Below are 14900 nucleotides of genomic sequence, written 5' to 3' on the forward strand. Positions count from 1 at the left end.
GATTTTCATCTTATCATACCCTTAATTATATATTTGTTTTTCTTTGTGCGATTCCTTTCAATAGTCTCCAAATTGTTTATAAGATACACATTTGTTATTTTTTTTAATATTTTTATTTATTTTTTATTTGCATCATGTAGAATACTATTTCGATATATTTTATCTAATTATTTTTTATTTTCTAACTCATTACAATCATACTTTAATTTTTTCACTGTAATTGTATACATAATTTTTATTTATTACAATATAAAAATTTAATGTAATTGCTATGAATATTTTTTTATCACCATCCAACATATATTGGAGTTCAAAAGATACAAGATCTATGTTAAAATTTTATTATTATGGTTATTGTTTGTTCTTTGCGTCATTTTGATAAAGTGATGTACTATAACTTTTATTAGTGTATAAAAAAAAGATTCATTATAATTTAAAAAATTGAAGTAAATAAACATTTAAAATATATTTTAATTTGAATATTTTTTCCTTTTATATATTTTTAAAATAATTTTAAATTTTATCAACTAGGTTTCATTAATGTTTTTCATTAATGTTTGCAAATTTAATAAATATTTATGTTCTCATGAAATTTTATTTGTATTATAATATAAAATGTAAACAATTATAATTTATTTCAAAGTATTTAATATTGAAGAAACAACCATCCTCCTAATATTAAATATTTGACAATACTATGTTTCCTTTACCGTATTTTTTTATTTTATTAAAATTAATTAAAATTAATATTAAAGTAGTAAGAAAATGGGTATGGGTACGAGATTATACCCGTTACCCGGTGGGGATGGGGATGGGACAAAAGTTTAATACCCGTTGGGTTTAGGTATGTGGATGATGATGAATTTTTTTACGGGGATGGGTATGGGATAGCGAAACCCATCCCCGCCCCGCCCCACCCGTTGCCATCATTAACTCGAAGCACAAAGCACAAAGCCCCTATGAAACTTATATTCTCCTTGGTCCATAATAGAGTAGTTGCCATAATAAATTGTTGCCAATTTGTTGAAATTACAGTATAAAAAATTATGCAACAATTATCAATTGATCTCAAAATGGACCACCTTTATGGAAATAATTGACCATGTGAATATCTCATATTATCTCACATATCCATCACTTGTGGTACTTATAGAGTTCTTTATCCATCACAGGTTAGTTGTCATAATAAATTATTGCCCATTATATGAGATTACAATATCAAAATTTATGCAAAAATTATAAATTGATTGACAAATGAGTTACATCTATGAAAAAAAAATTATGTGAATATCTCATATTATCTCACATATCACAGATTTTATGACCCAAAACACAGAGCGCCTTATATAGATAGAGTTCTCTATCCATCACAAAGTAGTTGTCATAATACATTGTTGTCATTATATAGGATTACAGTATAAAAAATTATGGTTAAAATACTTTTTTGGTCTCAAATCAATCCTAATTTTGTTTTTGTGTTCAAATAGGTCCTAATTTCATCAATTTTGTTCAATTAGATCCTTTTTTGTTAACATCGTTTAAATCATTAACGGTCATGAATTGTGACTGCCATGTGTCACTTCGTGTTTTTTTTTATATTTTTCTTTTAATTTTTTAATTTTTTTAATTTTTTTAAATGTCCATGTGTCAATTCAACAGCGTGCCACATGTTAGAGTCAATGTTTTATGTTCAATTTGGTCCTTATATTTGTTAATTTTGTTCAATTTAGTCCTAATTTTGGTTAAAATTAACCAATTTTGTCTTTGTCAAAGATGAGACCAAATTTATTTTTTATATAAAAATTATAATGATGTGAATTTTAATATATTATATAAAAATGTGAATTTTAATATAAAAATTAAATTTGGTTTCAATTTGGAGAGGGACAAAATTGGTTCATGTTAACAAAAATTTGGACTAAATTGAACAAAAATCACGAATATAGGGACCAAATTGAATATAAAACATTGTCTTTGACACGTGACACACTGCTAGATTGATACGTGGACATTTAAAAAAAATTAAAAAATTACAAAAAATTAAAAAAATTAAAAATTAAAAAAACCATGAAATGACATGTGGCAGTCACTGTTCATGACTGTTAATAATTTAAACGGTGTTAACAAAAAAGGACCTAATTGCACAAAATTGACGAAAATGAGGACCTATTTGAGCACAAAAACAAAATTAGGACTAATTTGACAAAACTTGACAAAAATCGAGATCAAAAAGGTATTTTAACCAAAAAATATTAAACAATTATAAATTGACTAACAAATGAACCATATATATGTAGAGGTGTCAATTTGGCTCAGCCCACAGGGCTTGGCCTTGGCCCATGTGGGCTAGGGCCAAAAAAGTCCACATTGAAAAAAAGCCCCCATCAAAGAAGTCCACAAGACTAAAAACTTTACAAAAGCCCTGTGGGCTTGGGCCAACCCATGGGCTTTCATCTTCCACATGAAAAATATATTATTTTTTAAAATATATTATTATTTGTGGGACAAGCCCAATGAACCGGACAAGCACGACGACCAGAATAGGTCGAACAACCCAAACCTGCCCGACGACCGCGACAAGAACGATGACTTGAACGGGCCCGATGATCCAAACAAGCCCAACGACCCGAACGGGCCCGATGACCCGAACAGGCCTGACGACCTGAACGGGCCCGACAAACTAGACAAGCCCGACGACCAGGACGAGCCCGACGACCAAGACAAACCCGACAACACGGACGGGCCTGACGACACGAACGAGGCCGACAACATGGACGGGCGCGACAACCCAGACGGGCTCAATGACCCGGACGAGCCCAACGACTTGGACGAGCCCTACGACAAAAACGGAGCCGACGACCTAAACGAGCCCCACGACCCAAACGTGCCCGACGACCCGTACGGACCCGACGACCTAAACGAGCCCCACGACCCAACCGTTCCCGACGACCCGGACGGGCCCGACGACCCAGAAAGGCCTGACGACCCGGACAGGCCCGACGACCTAGAAGAGCCCGACTATCCAGAAGGGCCCCACGACACGAACGTTCTCGATGACCCGAACGAGCCCAACGACCCGGACGTGCCCGATGATCAAGAAATGCCCAATGACCAGAACGGGCCCGTCGACACTAACATGCCCAACGACCCGGACAGGCCCGATGACCAAGACGTCCTCTAGGACCCGAACGGACCCCACGACCTGGATTTGCCCGGTGATCCACACAGGCCCAACAACCCAAACGGGCCCGACGCCTTAGATGGGCCCAACGACTAGGACGAGCCCGATGATCCAGAAAGGCCGAACGACTTGAACGGGCCCGACGACCCGAACATGTATAACGACCTGGATTGGCCCGATGATCAAAACAGGCCGAACGACCCGAACGAGCCCGATGATCCAGGCACGCCCAACGACCAAACGTTCCCGACGACTCGGACGGGCCTAACGACCTGGACGGGCTCGATGATCCAGATAGGCCAACGACCCGAACAAGCTTGACGACCTGGATCGGCACAACAACCCGGACGTGACCGATGACTCGGACGAGCTTGACTATCTGGATGGGCCCGATGATCCTGAAATGCAAAAGACCCGAACTGGCCCATCCAGGTCGACGGGCTCATCTGGGTCGTCGGGCCTGTACGGGTCTTTCGGGCTTTTTGGATCATCGGGCACGTCGAGCCCGTTCGGGTCGTGGGGCCTGTCTGGATCATCGAGCCAGTCCGGGTCATTGGTCTTGTTCAATTCGTCGGGCCTGTTCGAGTCGTTGGGCCCGTTCGGGTTGTTGGGCTTGTCTGGATCATCGAGCCCGTTCAAGTCGTGGGGCTCGTTCTGATTGAGGGGCCCGTTCGGGTCGTCAGTTACGTTCGGGTCATCGGGCCCATCTGGGTCGTCGGGCCCGTTCGGGTCGTCGGGCTTTTCCGGTTCTTCAGTCCCGTCCGGGTCGTGGGGCTCGTCCAAGTCTTCGGGCTCGTCCGGATCGTTGGGCTCGTCCGAGTCGTCGTGCCCATTTTGTTGGTGTGCCCGTCTGGGTCGTCGGGCTTGTTCGGGTTGTGGCGTCTGTCCCAGTCATAGGGCCTGTTTGGGTCTTTGGGCCGGTCCGGGTCTTCGAGCTCGTCCGCATCATCGGGTTCATCCGTGTCGTTGGGCTGGTCCGTGTTATCAGGCTCTTCTTGGTCGTTGGGCCCGACTGGGTTGTCGAGCCCGTTCGTGTCTGTGGGCCCATCCTTGTCATCAGACTTGTCCTGGTCATCGGGCTCGTTTGATTTGTCGAGCCCGTTCGGGTCGTCGGGCCCGTTCGGGTCGTCGGGCCCGTCCGGGTCGCTCGACTTGATCTTTGACTCTTGCTTAATGTAGTATTATTTGGGGAGCTAACCCACCTTAGCCCTAGCCCTAACCTACTAGAGAGGGGGATTTGGGGGCTGGGGCATTTTTTTGGCCCCCTCATTTGGGGGCCCCCTAAAAGAGGGCTTTATGAAGAGTGGGTCAGGGCTGGCCCATGGGCTAAGCGCAAAATTGAAAACTCTACTTTTTATCAACTTCTTGATTCTTTTCAAATCTTTAATTATGTTCTTGAAATGGTTTTTGCAAAATTTTACTCATCATATTGAGTTCTTCTCTTAAAGCTTTTAAAATCTTTTTCTTGAAATCTATTTTCTCACTTTTCCTAATTTTTTTAAACTCTTCATTGTCATTAACTTCTTGAATTACTTATTTTTACACTTTCTTTACTTAGTTTTCTTTTCTTGAATTTTATTTTCTTAAATTTTTTCAATTCTTTTTAAAGTTTTTATCAACTTCTTGATCCTTTTCAAATCTTTAATTATGTTCTTGAAATGGTTTTTGCAAAATTTTACTCATCATATTGAGTTCTTCTCTTATTGTTTTTAAAATCTTTTTCTTGAAATCTATTTTCTCACATTTCATAATTTTTTTAGACTCTTCATTTTCATTAACTTCTTGAATTACTTATTTTTACACTTTCTTTACTTAGTTTTGTTTTCTTGAATTTTATTTTCTTAAACTTTTTCAATTCTTTTTAAAGTTTTTATCAACTTCTTGATCCTTTTCAAATCTTTAATTATGTTGTTGAAATGGTTTTTGCAAATTTTACTCATCATATTGAGTTCTTCTCTTAAAATTTTTAAAATCTTTTTCTTAAAATCTATTTTCTCACTTTTCCTAATTTTTTTAAACTTATCATTTTCATTAACTTCTTGAATTACTTATTTCTACACTTTCTTTACTTAGTTTTCTTTTCTTGAATTTTATTTTCTTAAACTTTTTCAATTCTTTTTAAAGTTTTGATTCACTTCTTGATCCTTTTCAAATCTTTAATTATGTTCTTGAAATGATTTTTGCAAGAATTTTACTCATCAGATTGAGTTCTTCTCTTAAAGTTTTTAAAATCTTTCTCTTGAAATCTATTTTCTCACTTTTCCTAATTTTTTTAAACTTTTCATTTTCATTAACTTCTTGAATTAGTTATTTTTACACTTTTTTACTTAGTTTTCTTTTCTTAAATTTTATTTTCTTCAACTTTTTGAATTCTTTTTTAAAGTTTTTATCAACTTCTTGATCTTTTTGAAATCTTTAATTATGTTCTTGAAATGGTTGTTGCAAAATTTTACTCATCATATTGAGTTCTCCTCTTAAAGTTTTTAAAATCTTTTGTTGAAATCTATTTTCTCACTTTTCCTAATTTTTTTAAACTCTTCATTTTCATTAACTTCTTGAATTACTTATTTTTACACCTTCTTTACTTAGTTTTCTTTTGTTGAATTTTATTTTCTTAAACTTTTTCAATTCTTTTTAAAGTTTTTATCAACCTCTTGATCATTTTCAAATCCTTAATTATGTTCTTGAAATGGTTTTTCGCAAAATTTTACTCATCATATTGAGTTCTTCTCTTAAAGTTTTGAAAATCTTTTTGTTGAAATCTATTTTCTCACAATTCCTAATTTTCTTAAACTCTTCATTTTCATTAACTTCTTGAATTACTTATTTTTACACTTTCTTTACTTAGTTTTCTTTTGTTGAATTTTATTTTCTTAAACTTTTTCAATTCTTTTTAAAGTTTTTATCAACTTCTTGATCATTTTCAAATCTTTAATTATGTTCTTGAAATGGCTTTTGCAAAATTTTACTCATCATATTAAGTTCTTCTCTTAAAGTTTTTAAAATCTTTTTGTTAAAATCTATTTTCTCACTTTTCCTAATTTTTTTAAACTCTTTATTTTCATTAACTACTTGAATTACTTATTTTTACACTTTCTTTACGTAGTTTTCTTTTGTTGAATTTTATTTTCTTAAACTTTTTCAATTCTCTTTAAAGTTATTGTCAACTTCTTGATCCTTTTCAAATCTTTAATTATGTTCTTGAAATGGTTTTTGCATAATTTTACTCATCATATTGAGTTCTTCTCTTAAAGTTTTTAAAATCTTTTACTTGAATTCTATTTTCTCACTTTTCCTAATTTTTTTAAACTCTTCATTTTCATTAACTTCTTCAATTATATATTTTTACACTTTCTCTACTTAGTTTTCTTTTCTTGAATTTTATTTTCTTAAACTTTTTCAATTCTTTTTAAAGTTTTTATCAACTTCTTGATCTTTTTCAAATCTTTAATTATGTTCTTGAAATGGTTTTTGCAAAATTTTACTCATCATATTGAGTTCTTCTCTTAAAGTTTTTAAAATCATTTTCTTGAAATCTATTTTCTCACTTTTCCTAATTTTTTTAAACTCTTTATTTTCATCAACTTCTTGAATTACTTATTTTTACACTTTCTTTACTGAGTTTTCTTTTCTTGAATTTTATTTTCTTAAACTTTTTCAATTCTTTTTAAAGTTTTTATCAACTTCTTGATCCTTTTCAATTCTTTAATTATGTTCTTGAAATGGTTTTTTGCAAAATTTTACTCATCATATTGAGTTCTTCTCTTAAAGTTTTTAAAATCTTTTTCTTGAATTCTATTTTCTCACTTTTCCTAATTTTTTTAAACTCTTCATTTTAATTAACTTCTTGAATTACTTATTTTTACACTTTCTTTACTTAGTTTTCTTTTCTTGAATTTTATTTTCTTAAACTTTTTCAATTCTTTTTAAAGTTTTTGTCAACTTCTTGATCCTTTTCAAATCTTTAATTATGTTCTTGAAATGGTTTTTGCAAAATTTTACTCATTATATTCAGTTCTTCTCTTAAAGTTTATAAACCTTTTTCTTGAAATCTATTTTCTAACTTTTCCTAATTTTTTTTAAACTCTTCATTTTCATTAATGTCTTGAATTACTTATTTTTACACTTTCTTTTCTTTCTTTTCTTTTCTTCAATTTTTTGAATTTTTTTGAAAGTTTTTATTAGAGGTGTCAATTTGGCCCAGCCCACAGGGCTTGGCTCTGGCCCATGTGGGCTAGGGCCAAAAAAGCCCACATTGAAAAAAAGCCACCATCAAAGAAGTCCACAGGGCTTAAAACTTTACAAAAGCCCTGTGGGCTTGGACCAACCCATGGGCTTTCATCTTCCACATGAAAAATATATTATTTTTTAAAATATATTATTATCTGTGGGACAGGCCCAACGAACCAAACAAGCACGACGACAAGAATAGGTCGAACAACCCGGACCTGCCCGACGATCTCGACAAGAACGACGAGTGGAACAGGCCCGATTATCCAAAAGGGCCCAACGACCCGAATAGGCCCAATGACCAGAACGGGCCCGACGACTCAGACGAACCCGACGACCAGGACTAGCCCGACGACCAGGACAAACCTGACAACACGGACGGGCCCGACGACACGAACGTGCTCGACGACCCAGACGGGCCCAACGACAAAGACGAGCCCGAGAACACGGACCAGCCCAACGACACAGACGAACCCGACGATGCAGAGGGGCTCGAAGACATGGACCGACACAAAGACCTAAATGGGCCCTATGACCGGGACAGACCCCATAACACGAACAAGCCCGATGACCCGGACGAGCTCACCAACAAAACAGGCACGATGACTCGGGCGAGCTCGACGATCCAGACGAGCCCGAAGACTCGGACGAGCCCCACGACTGGGACGAGCCCGATCACCAAGTCGAGCCCAACAACCTGGACGAGCCCGATGTCCCGGACGAGCCCGATGACCCGAACGAGATCGATCACCTGGACGGGCCCGATGACCAGGACGGGCCTGAAGACTCGGACGAGCCCCACAACTCGGACAAGCCAAACGACCCGGATGAGCTCGATGACAAGGACGAGCCCGACGACCCGGATGGGCCCGACGACCCGAACGGGCCTAAAGACCCGAATGGGCCCCAAGACCTGAACAGGTCCGACGACCTAGACAGTCTCGATGATCCAAATAGGCACGACGACACGATCTAGCCCAACAACGCGGACGGGCCCCATAATAGAAACAGGCCTAACGACCCGAACAGGCCCGACGACACGAACAGGACCAATGACCCGGACTGGCACGATGATCCTGACATGCCCCACGACCCGAACGAGCCCGATGATCCAGAAAGGCCAAAAGACCTGAACGGGCCCGATGACCCAGACGGGGCTAATGACCTGGATGGGCCCGATGATCCAGACAGGCCCAACGACCCGAACGGGCCCAACGACCCGGTTGAGCCCAACGACCCAGACGGCCCAGTTCGGGTCGTTTTGCATGTCGATATCATCGGGTCTGTCCAGGTCGTCAAGCCCGTCCGAGTCATCAGTCACATCTGGGTTGGCGGGCAGATCTGGGTCGTTGGGCCTGTCTGGATCATCAGGCCCGTCCGGATCGTCGGGAACGTTCAGGTTGTTGGTCCTTTCTGAATCATCGGGCTCGTTCGGGTCGTTAGGCCTGTTTTGATCATTGGGCTCGTCCAGGTCCCTAGGCCCGTCTCAATCGTCGGGCCCGTACAAGTCGTTGGGCCTTTCTGGATCATAGGGCCCGTCAGAGTCGTTGGGCACATCCAAGGCGTCGGGCCCATTTGGGTCGTTGGGCACATTGAAGGCGTCGGGCCCGTTTGGGTCGTTGGGATTATGTGGATCATCAGGCATGTCCGGGTCATAGGGCCCGTTCGGGTCCTAGAGCCCGTCTGTGTCATCGGGCTCGTTCGGGTCATTGGGCTTGTCTGGATCATCGGGCCTGTCTAGGTCGTTGGGCATGTTCATGTCGTAGGGTCCGTTCAGGTCGTTGGGCATGTTTGGATCATCGGGCATGTACGGGTCGGTTGGCCCATTCGGGTCGTCGGGCATGTTCGGATCGTTGGGCCCTTCTGGGTCGTCGGGCCTGTCCGGGTCATCGGGCCCGTTTGGGTCGTGGGGCCCGTTTGGGTCGTAGGGTCCGTTTTTGTCGTAGGGTCAGTACAAGTCGTCGGGCTCGTCCAGGTCATTGAGCCCGTATGGGTTGTCGGGCCCGTCCATGTCGTCGACCCGTTTGTGTCGTCGTGCCCGTCCGTGTTGTCGGGTTTATCCTGGTCGTCAGGCTCGTCCTGGTCGTCGAGCTCGTACGGGTCGTCGAGCCCGTTCGGGTCGTTGGGCTTGTCGAGGTCGTCGTGCAGGTTGGGGTTGTTCGACCTTTTCTGGTCGTCGTTCTTGTCTGGTTCGTTGGGCTTGTCCCACAGCTAGTAATATATTTTAAAAAATAATATATTTTTCATATGGAAGATGAAAGCCCATGGGTTGGCCCAAGCCCACACGGCTTTTGTAAATTTTTTAGTCCTGTGGACTTCTTTTATGGGGCTCTTTTTCAATGTGGGCTTTTTTGGCCCTCGCACACATGGGCTAGGGCCAAGCCTTGTGGGCTGGGCCAAATTAACACCTCTATTCTTGATCCTTTTCAAATCTTTAATTATGTTCTTGAAATGGTTTTTGCAAAATTTTACTCATCATATTAAGTTCTTCTCTTAAAGTTTTTAAAATCTTTTTCTTGAAATCTATTTTATCACTTTTCCTAATTTTTTTAAACTCTTCATTTTCATTAACTTCTTGAATAGTTATTTTTACACTTTCTCTACTAAGTTTTCTTTTTTAAAATTTTATTTTCTCCAACTTTTTGAATTCGTTTTTAAAGTTTTTCTCAGCTTCTTGATCCTTTTCAAATCCTTAATTCTGGATCATTTTCAAATATTTAATTATGTTCTTGAAATGGTTGTTGCAAAATTTTACTCATCATATTGAGTTCTTCTCTTAAAGTTTTGAAAATGTTTTTGTTGAAATCTATTGTCTCACTTTTCCTAATTTTTTTAAACTCTTCATTTTCATTAACTTCTTGAATTACTTATTTTTACATCTTCTTTATTTAGTTTTCTTTTGTTGAATTTTATTTTCTTAAACTTTTTCAATTCTTTTTAAAGTTTTCATCAACTTCTTGATCATTTTCAAATCTTTAATTATGTTCTTGAAATGGTTTTTTGCAAAATTTTACTCATCATATTGAGTTCTTCTCTTAAAGTTTTTAAAATATTTTTCTTGAAATCTATTTTCTCACTTTTCCTGATTTTTTTAGACTCTTCATTTTCATTAACTTCTTGAATTACTTATTTTTACACTTTCTTTACTTAGTTTTCTTTTCTTGAATTTTATTTTCTTAAACATTTTCAATTCTTTTTAAAGTTTTTATCAACTTCTTTATCCTTTTCAAATCCTTAATTATGTTCTTGAAATGGTTTTTGCAAAATTTTACTCATCATATCGAGTTCTTCTCTTAAAGTTTTTAAAATCTTTTTCTTGAAATCTTTTTTCTCCCTTTTCCTAATTTTTTTAAACTATTAATTTTGATTAACTTCTTGAATAAGTTATTTTTACACTTTCTTTACTTAGTTTTCTTTTCTTGAATTTTATTTTCTTAAACTTTTTCAATTCTTTTTAAAGTTTTTATCAACTTCTTGATCCTTTTCAATTCTTTAATTATGTTCTTGAAATGATTTTTTGCAAAATTTTACTCATCATATTGAGTTCTTCTCTTAAAGTTTTTAAAATCTTTTTCTTTAAATCTATTTTCTCACTCTTCCTAATTTTTTTAAACTCTTCATTTTCATTAACTTCCTTAATTACTTAGTTTTACACTTTCTTGACTTAGTTTTCTTTTCTTGAATTTTATTTTCTTAATCTTTTTCAATTCTTTTTAAAGTTTTTGTCAACTTCTTCATCCTTTTCAAATCTTTAATTATGTTCTTGAAATGGTTTTTGCAAAATTTTATTCATTATATTCAGTTCTTCTCTTAAAGTTTATAAAATCTTTTTCTTGAAATCTATTTTCTAACTTTTCCTAATTTTTTTTAAACTCTTCATTTTTTTTAACGTCTTGAATTACTTATTTTTACACTTTCTTTACTTTCTTTTCTTTTCTTCAATTTTATTTTCTTCAATTTGTTGAATTTTTTTGAAAGTTTTTATTAGAGGTGTCAATTTGGCCCAACCCACAAGGCTTGGCCCTGATCCATGTGGGCTAAGGCCAAAAAAGCCCACATCTCGACAAGAACGACGACTGTCACGGGCCCGATTATCCAAAAGGGCCCAACGACCTGAACAGGTCTAACGAGCCGAACGGGCCCGACGACTCGGATTAACCCGACGACCAGGACTAGCACGACGACTAGGACAAACCCGACAACATAGACGGGTACGATGACACGAACGTGCTCGACGACCCAGACGGGCCCAACGACCAAGACGAGCCCGAGAACACGGACTAGCCCAACGACACAGACGAACCCGACGATGCAGAGGGGCTCGAAGACATGGACCGGCACAAAGACCTAAACGGGCCCTATGACCAGGATAGACCCCACAACACGAACAAGCCCGATGACTCGGACGGTCACACCAACAAAACAGGCACGACGACTCGGACGGGCCCGAAGATCTGGACGAGCCCGAAGACTCAGACGAGCCCCACGACTAGGACGGGCCCGATGACCCAGACGAGCCCGATGACTGGGACGAGCCCGACGACCCGGACGAGACCGATGAGCTGAACGGGCCCGATGACCAGGACGGGCCCGAAGACTCGGACGAGCCCCGCAACTCGGACGAGCCCAACAACCTGGACGAGCGGGATGACCAGGATGAGCCCGATGACAAGGACCAGCCCGACGACCCGAACGGGCCCGACGACCCAGATGGGCCCGACGACCCGAACGGGCCTAACAACCCGAATGGGCCCTTAGACCTGAACAGGCCCCACGACCTGGACAAGCTCGATGATCCAGATAGGCCCGATGACCCGATCGGGCCCAACAACGCGGACGGGCCCCATAATCAAAATAGGCCTAACGACCCGAACATGCCCGACGACATGAACAGGACCAATGACCTGGACGTGCCCGATGATCCAGAAAGGCCAAAAGACTCGAACGGGCCCATCGACCCTGACGGGCTAATGACCTGGACGGGCCCGATGATCCAAACAGGCCCAACGACCCGGACGGTCCAGTTCGGGTCGTTTTTCATGTCGGTATCATTGGGCCCGTATAGGTCGTCAAGCCCGTCCGAGTCATCGGTCACGTCTGGGTTATCGGGCAGATCGGGGTCGTCGAGCTTGTTCGGGTCGTTGGACCTGTCTGGATCATCAAGCCCGTCTAGGTCGTTAGGCTCGTCCGGGTCATCGGGAACGTTTGGGTCGTTGGGTCTTTCTGGATCATCGGGCTCGTTCAGGTCGTTAGGCCTGTTTTGATCATCGGGCTCGTCCAAGTCCCTAGGCTCATCCGGGTCGTCGGGCCTATTCATGTAATTGGGCCTTTCTGGATCATCGGGCCCGTCAAAGTTGTAGGACACATCCAAGGCGTCAGGCCCGTTTGGGTCGTTGGGATTGTGTGGATCATCAGGCACGTCGGGGTCGTGGGACCCGTTCGGGTCCTAGAGCCCGTCTGGGTCGTTAGGCCCGTTCGGGTTGTTGGGCTTGTCTGGATCATCGGGCTTGTCCGGGTTGTTGGGCATGTTCATGTCGTCGGGTCCGTTCAGGTCGTTGGGCACGTTTGGATCATCAGGCATGTTCGGGTCTGTTGGCCCGTTCAGGTCGTTGGGCATGTTCAGATCGTGGGGCCCTACTGGGTCATCAGGCCCGTCCGGGTCGTCGGGCCTGTCCTTTTCGTCGGTTCCGTCCAGGTCGTCGAGCCCATAAAGGGTCATCGGGCACATACGAGTCGCTGGGCACACTTAGGTTGTAGGGTTCGTTCTTGTCGTAGGGCCAGTCCAGGTCGTCGGGCTCGTCCAAGTCATTGAGCCAGTCCAGGTCGTCGTGCCCGTCCATGTTGTTGGCCCATTTGTGTCGTGGCGCCCGTCCGCCGTCGGGTTTATCCTGGTCGTCAGGCTCATCCTGTTCGTCGAGCTCGTCCGGGTCATCGGGCCCGTTCGAGTCGTCGGGCCTGTTCGGGTCGTCAGGCCCATCCGGATCGTTGGGCCCTTTTGGATCATTGGTCCCGTTCAAGTCGTCGTTCTTGTCGAGGTCGTTGGGCAGCTTCGGGTTCTTCGACCTATCCTGGTCATCGTGCTTGTCCGGTTCGTTGGGTCTTTCCCATAGATAGTAATATATTTTAAAAAATAATATATTTTTCATATGGAAGATCAAAGCCCATGGGTTGGCCCAAGACCACAGGGCTTTTGTAAAGTTTTTAGCCCTGTGGACTTCTTTGATGGGGCTTTTTTTCAATGTGGGCTTTTTTGGCCCTCGCCCACATGGGCCAGGGCCAAGCCTTGTGGGCTGGGCCAAATTAACACCTCTATTCTTGATCATTTTCAAATCTTTATTTATGTTCTTGAAATGGTTTTTGCAAAATTTTACTCATCATATTGAGTTCTTCTCTTAAAGTTTTTAAAATCTTTTTCTTGAAATCTATTTTCTCACTTTTCCTAATCTTTTTAAACTCTTCATTTTAAATAACTTCTTGAATTACTTATTTTTACTATTTCTTTACTTAGTTTTCTTTTCTTGAATTTTATTTTCTTAATCTTTTTCAATTCTTTTTAAAGTTTTTATCAACTTCTTGATCCTTTTCAAATCTTTAATTATGTTCTTGAAATGGTTTCTGCAAAATTTTACTCATCATATTGAGTTCTTCTCTTAAAGTTTTTAAAATATTTTTCTTGAAATCTATTTTCTCACTTTTCCTGATTTTTTTAGACTCTTCATTTTCATTAACTTCTTGAATTACTTATTTTTACACTTTCTTTACTTAGTTTTCTTTTCTTGAATTTTATTTTCTTAAACATTTTCAATTCTTTTTAAAGTTTTTATCAACTTCTTTATCCTTTTCAAATCCTTAATTATGTTCTTGAAATGGTTTTTGCAAAATTTTACTCATCATATCGAGTTCTTCTCTTAAAGTTTTTAAAATCTTTTTCTTGAAATCTTTTTTCTCCCTTTTCCTAATTTTTTTAAACTATTAATTTTGATTAACTTCTTGAATAAGTTATTTTTACACTTTCTTTACTTAGTTTTCTTTTCTTGAATTTTATTTTCTTAAACTTTTTCAATTCTTTTTAAAGTTTTTATCAATTTTTTGATGCTTTTCAAATCTTTAATTATGTTCTTCAAATAGTTTTTGCAAAATTTTACTCATCATATCGAGTTCTTCTGTTAAAGTTTTTAAAATCTTTTTCTTGAAATCTATTTTCTCACTTTTCCTAATCTTTTTAAACTCTTCATTTTAAATAACTTCTTGAATTACTTATTTTTACTATTTCTTTACTTAGTTTTCTTTTCTTGAATTTTATTTTCTTAATCTTTTTCAATTCTTTTTAAAGTTTTTATCAACTTCTTGATCCTTTTCAAATCTTTAATTATGTTCTTGAAATGGTTTCTGCAAAATTTTACTCATCATATTGAGTTCTTCTCTTAAAGTTTTTAAAATATTTTTCTTGAAATCTATTTTCTCACTTTTCCTGATTTTTTTAGACTCT

The 14900-nt window shown here is 39.4% G+C and overlaps 2 protein-coding genes across 2 annotated transcripts; both read right to left on the minus strand.

Moving 5' to 3' along the window:
- Window positions 1-3556: 3556 nt before the first annotated feature.
- On the minus strand, window positions 3557-9056 carry LOC114172707 (sporozoite surface protein 2-like). Its single transcript, XM_028057036.1, has 6 exons — window positions 8917-9056; window positions 8649-8856; window positions 8349-8540; window positions 7948-8298; window positions 4011-4248; window positions 3557-3798 (listed from the first exon to the last, which is right to left on the minus strand). Exons 1-6 carry the CDS (start codon window positions 9054-9056, stop codon window positions 3557-3559), a joined length of 1371 nt encoding a protein of 456 aa, XP_027912837.1.
- Window positions 9057-9083: 27 nt separating this feature from the next.
- LOC114172708 (sporozoite surface protein 2-like) lies at window positions 9084-12728 on the minus strand. Its single transcript, XM_028057037.1, has 4 exons — window positions 12316-12728; window positions 11571-11769; window positions 9432-9622; window positions 9084-9288 (listed from the first exon to the last, which is right to left on the minus strand). Exons 1-4 carry the CDS (start codon window positions 12726-12728, stop codon window positions 9084-9086), a joined length of 1008 nt encoding a protein of 335 aa, XP_027912838.1.
- Window positions 12729-14900: the final 2172 nt, after the last annotated feature.

Source organism: Vigna unguiculata, unplaced genomic scaffold (assembly GCF_004118075.2).
Source record: "Vigna unguiculata cultivar IT97K-499-35 unplaced genomic scaffold, ASM411807v1 contig_684, whole genome shotgun sequence".
NCBI classification, from domain to species: Eukaryota; Viridiplantae; Streptophyta; class Magnoliopsida; order Fabales; family Fabaceae; genus Vigna; species Vigna unguiculata.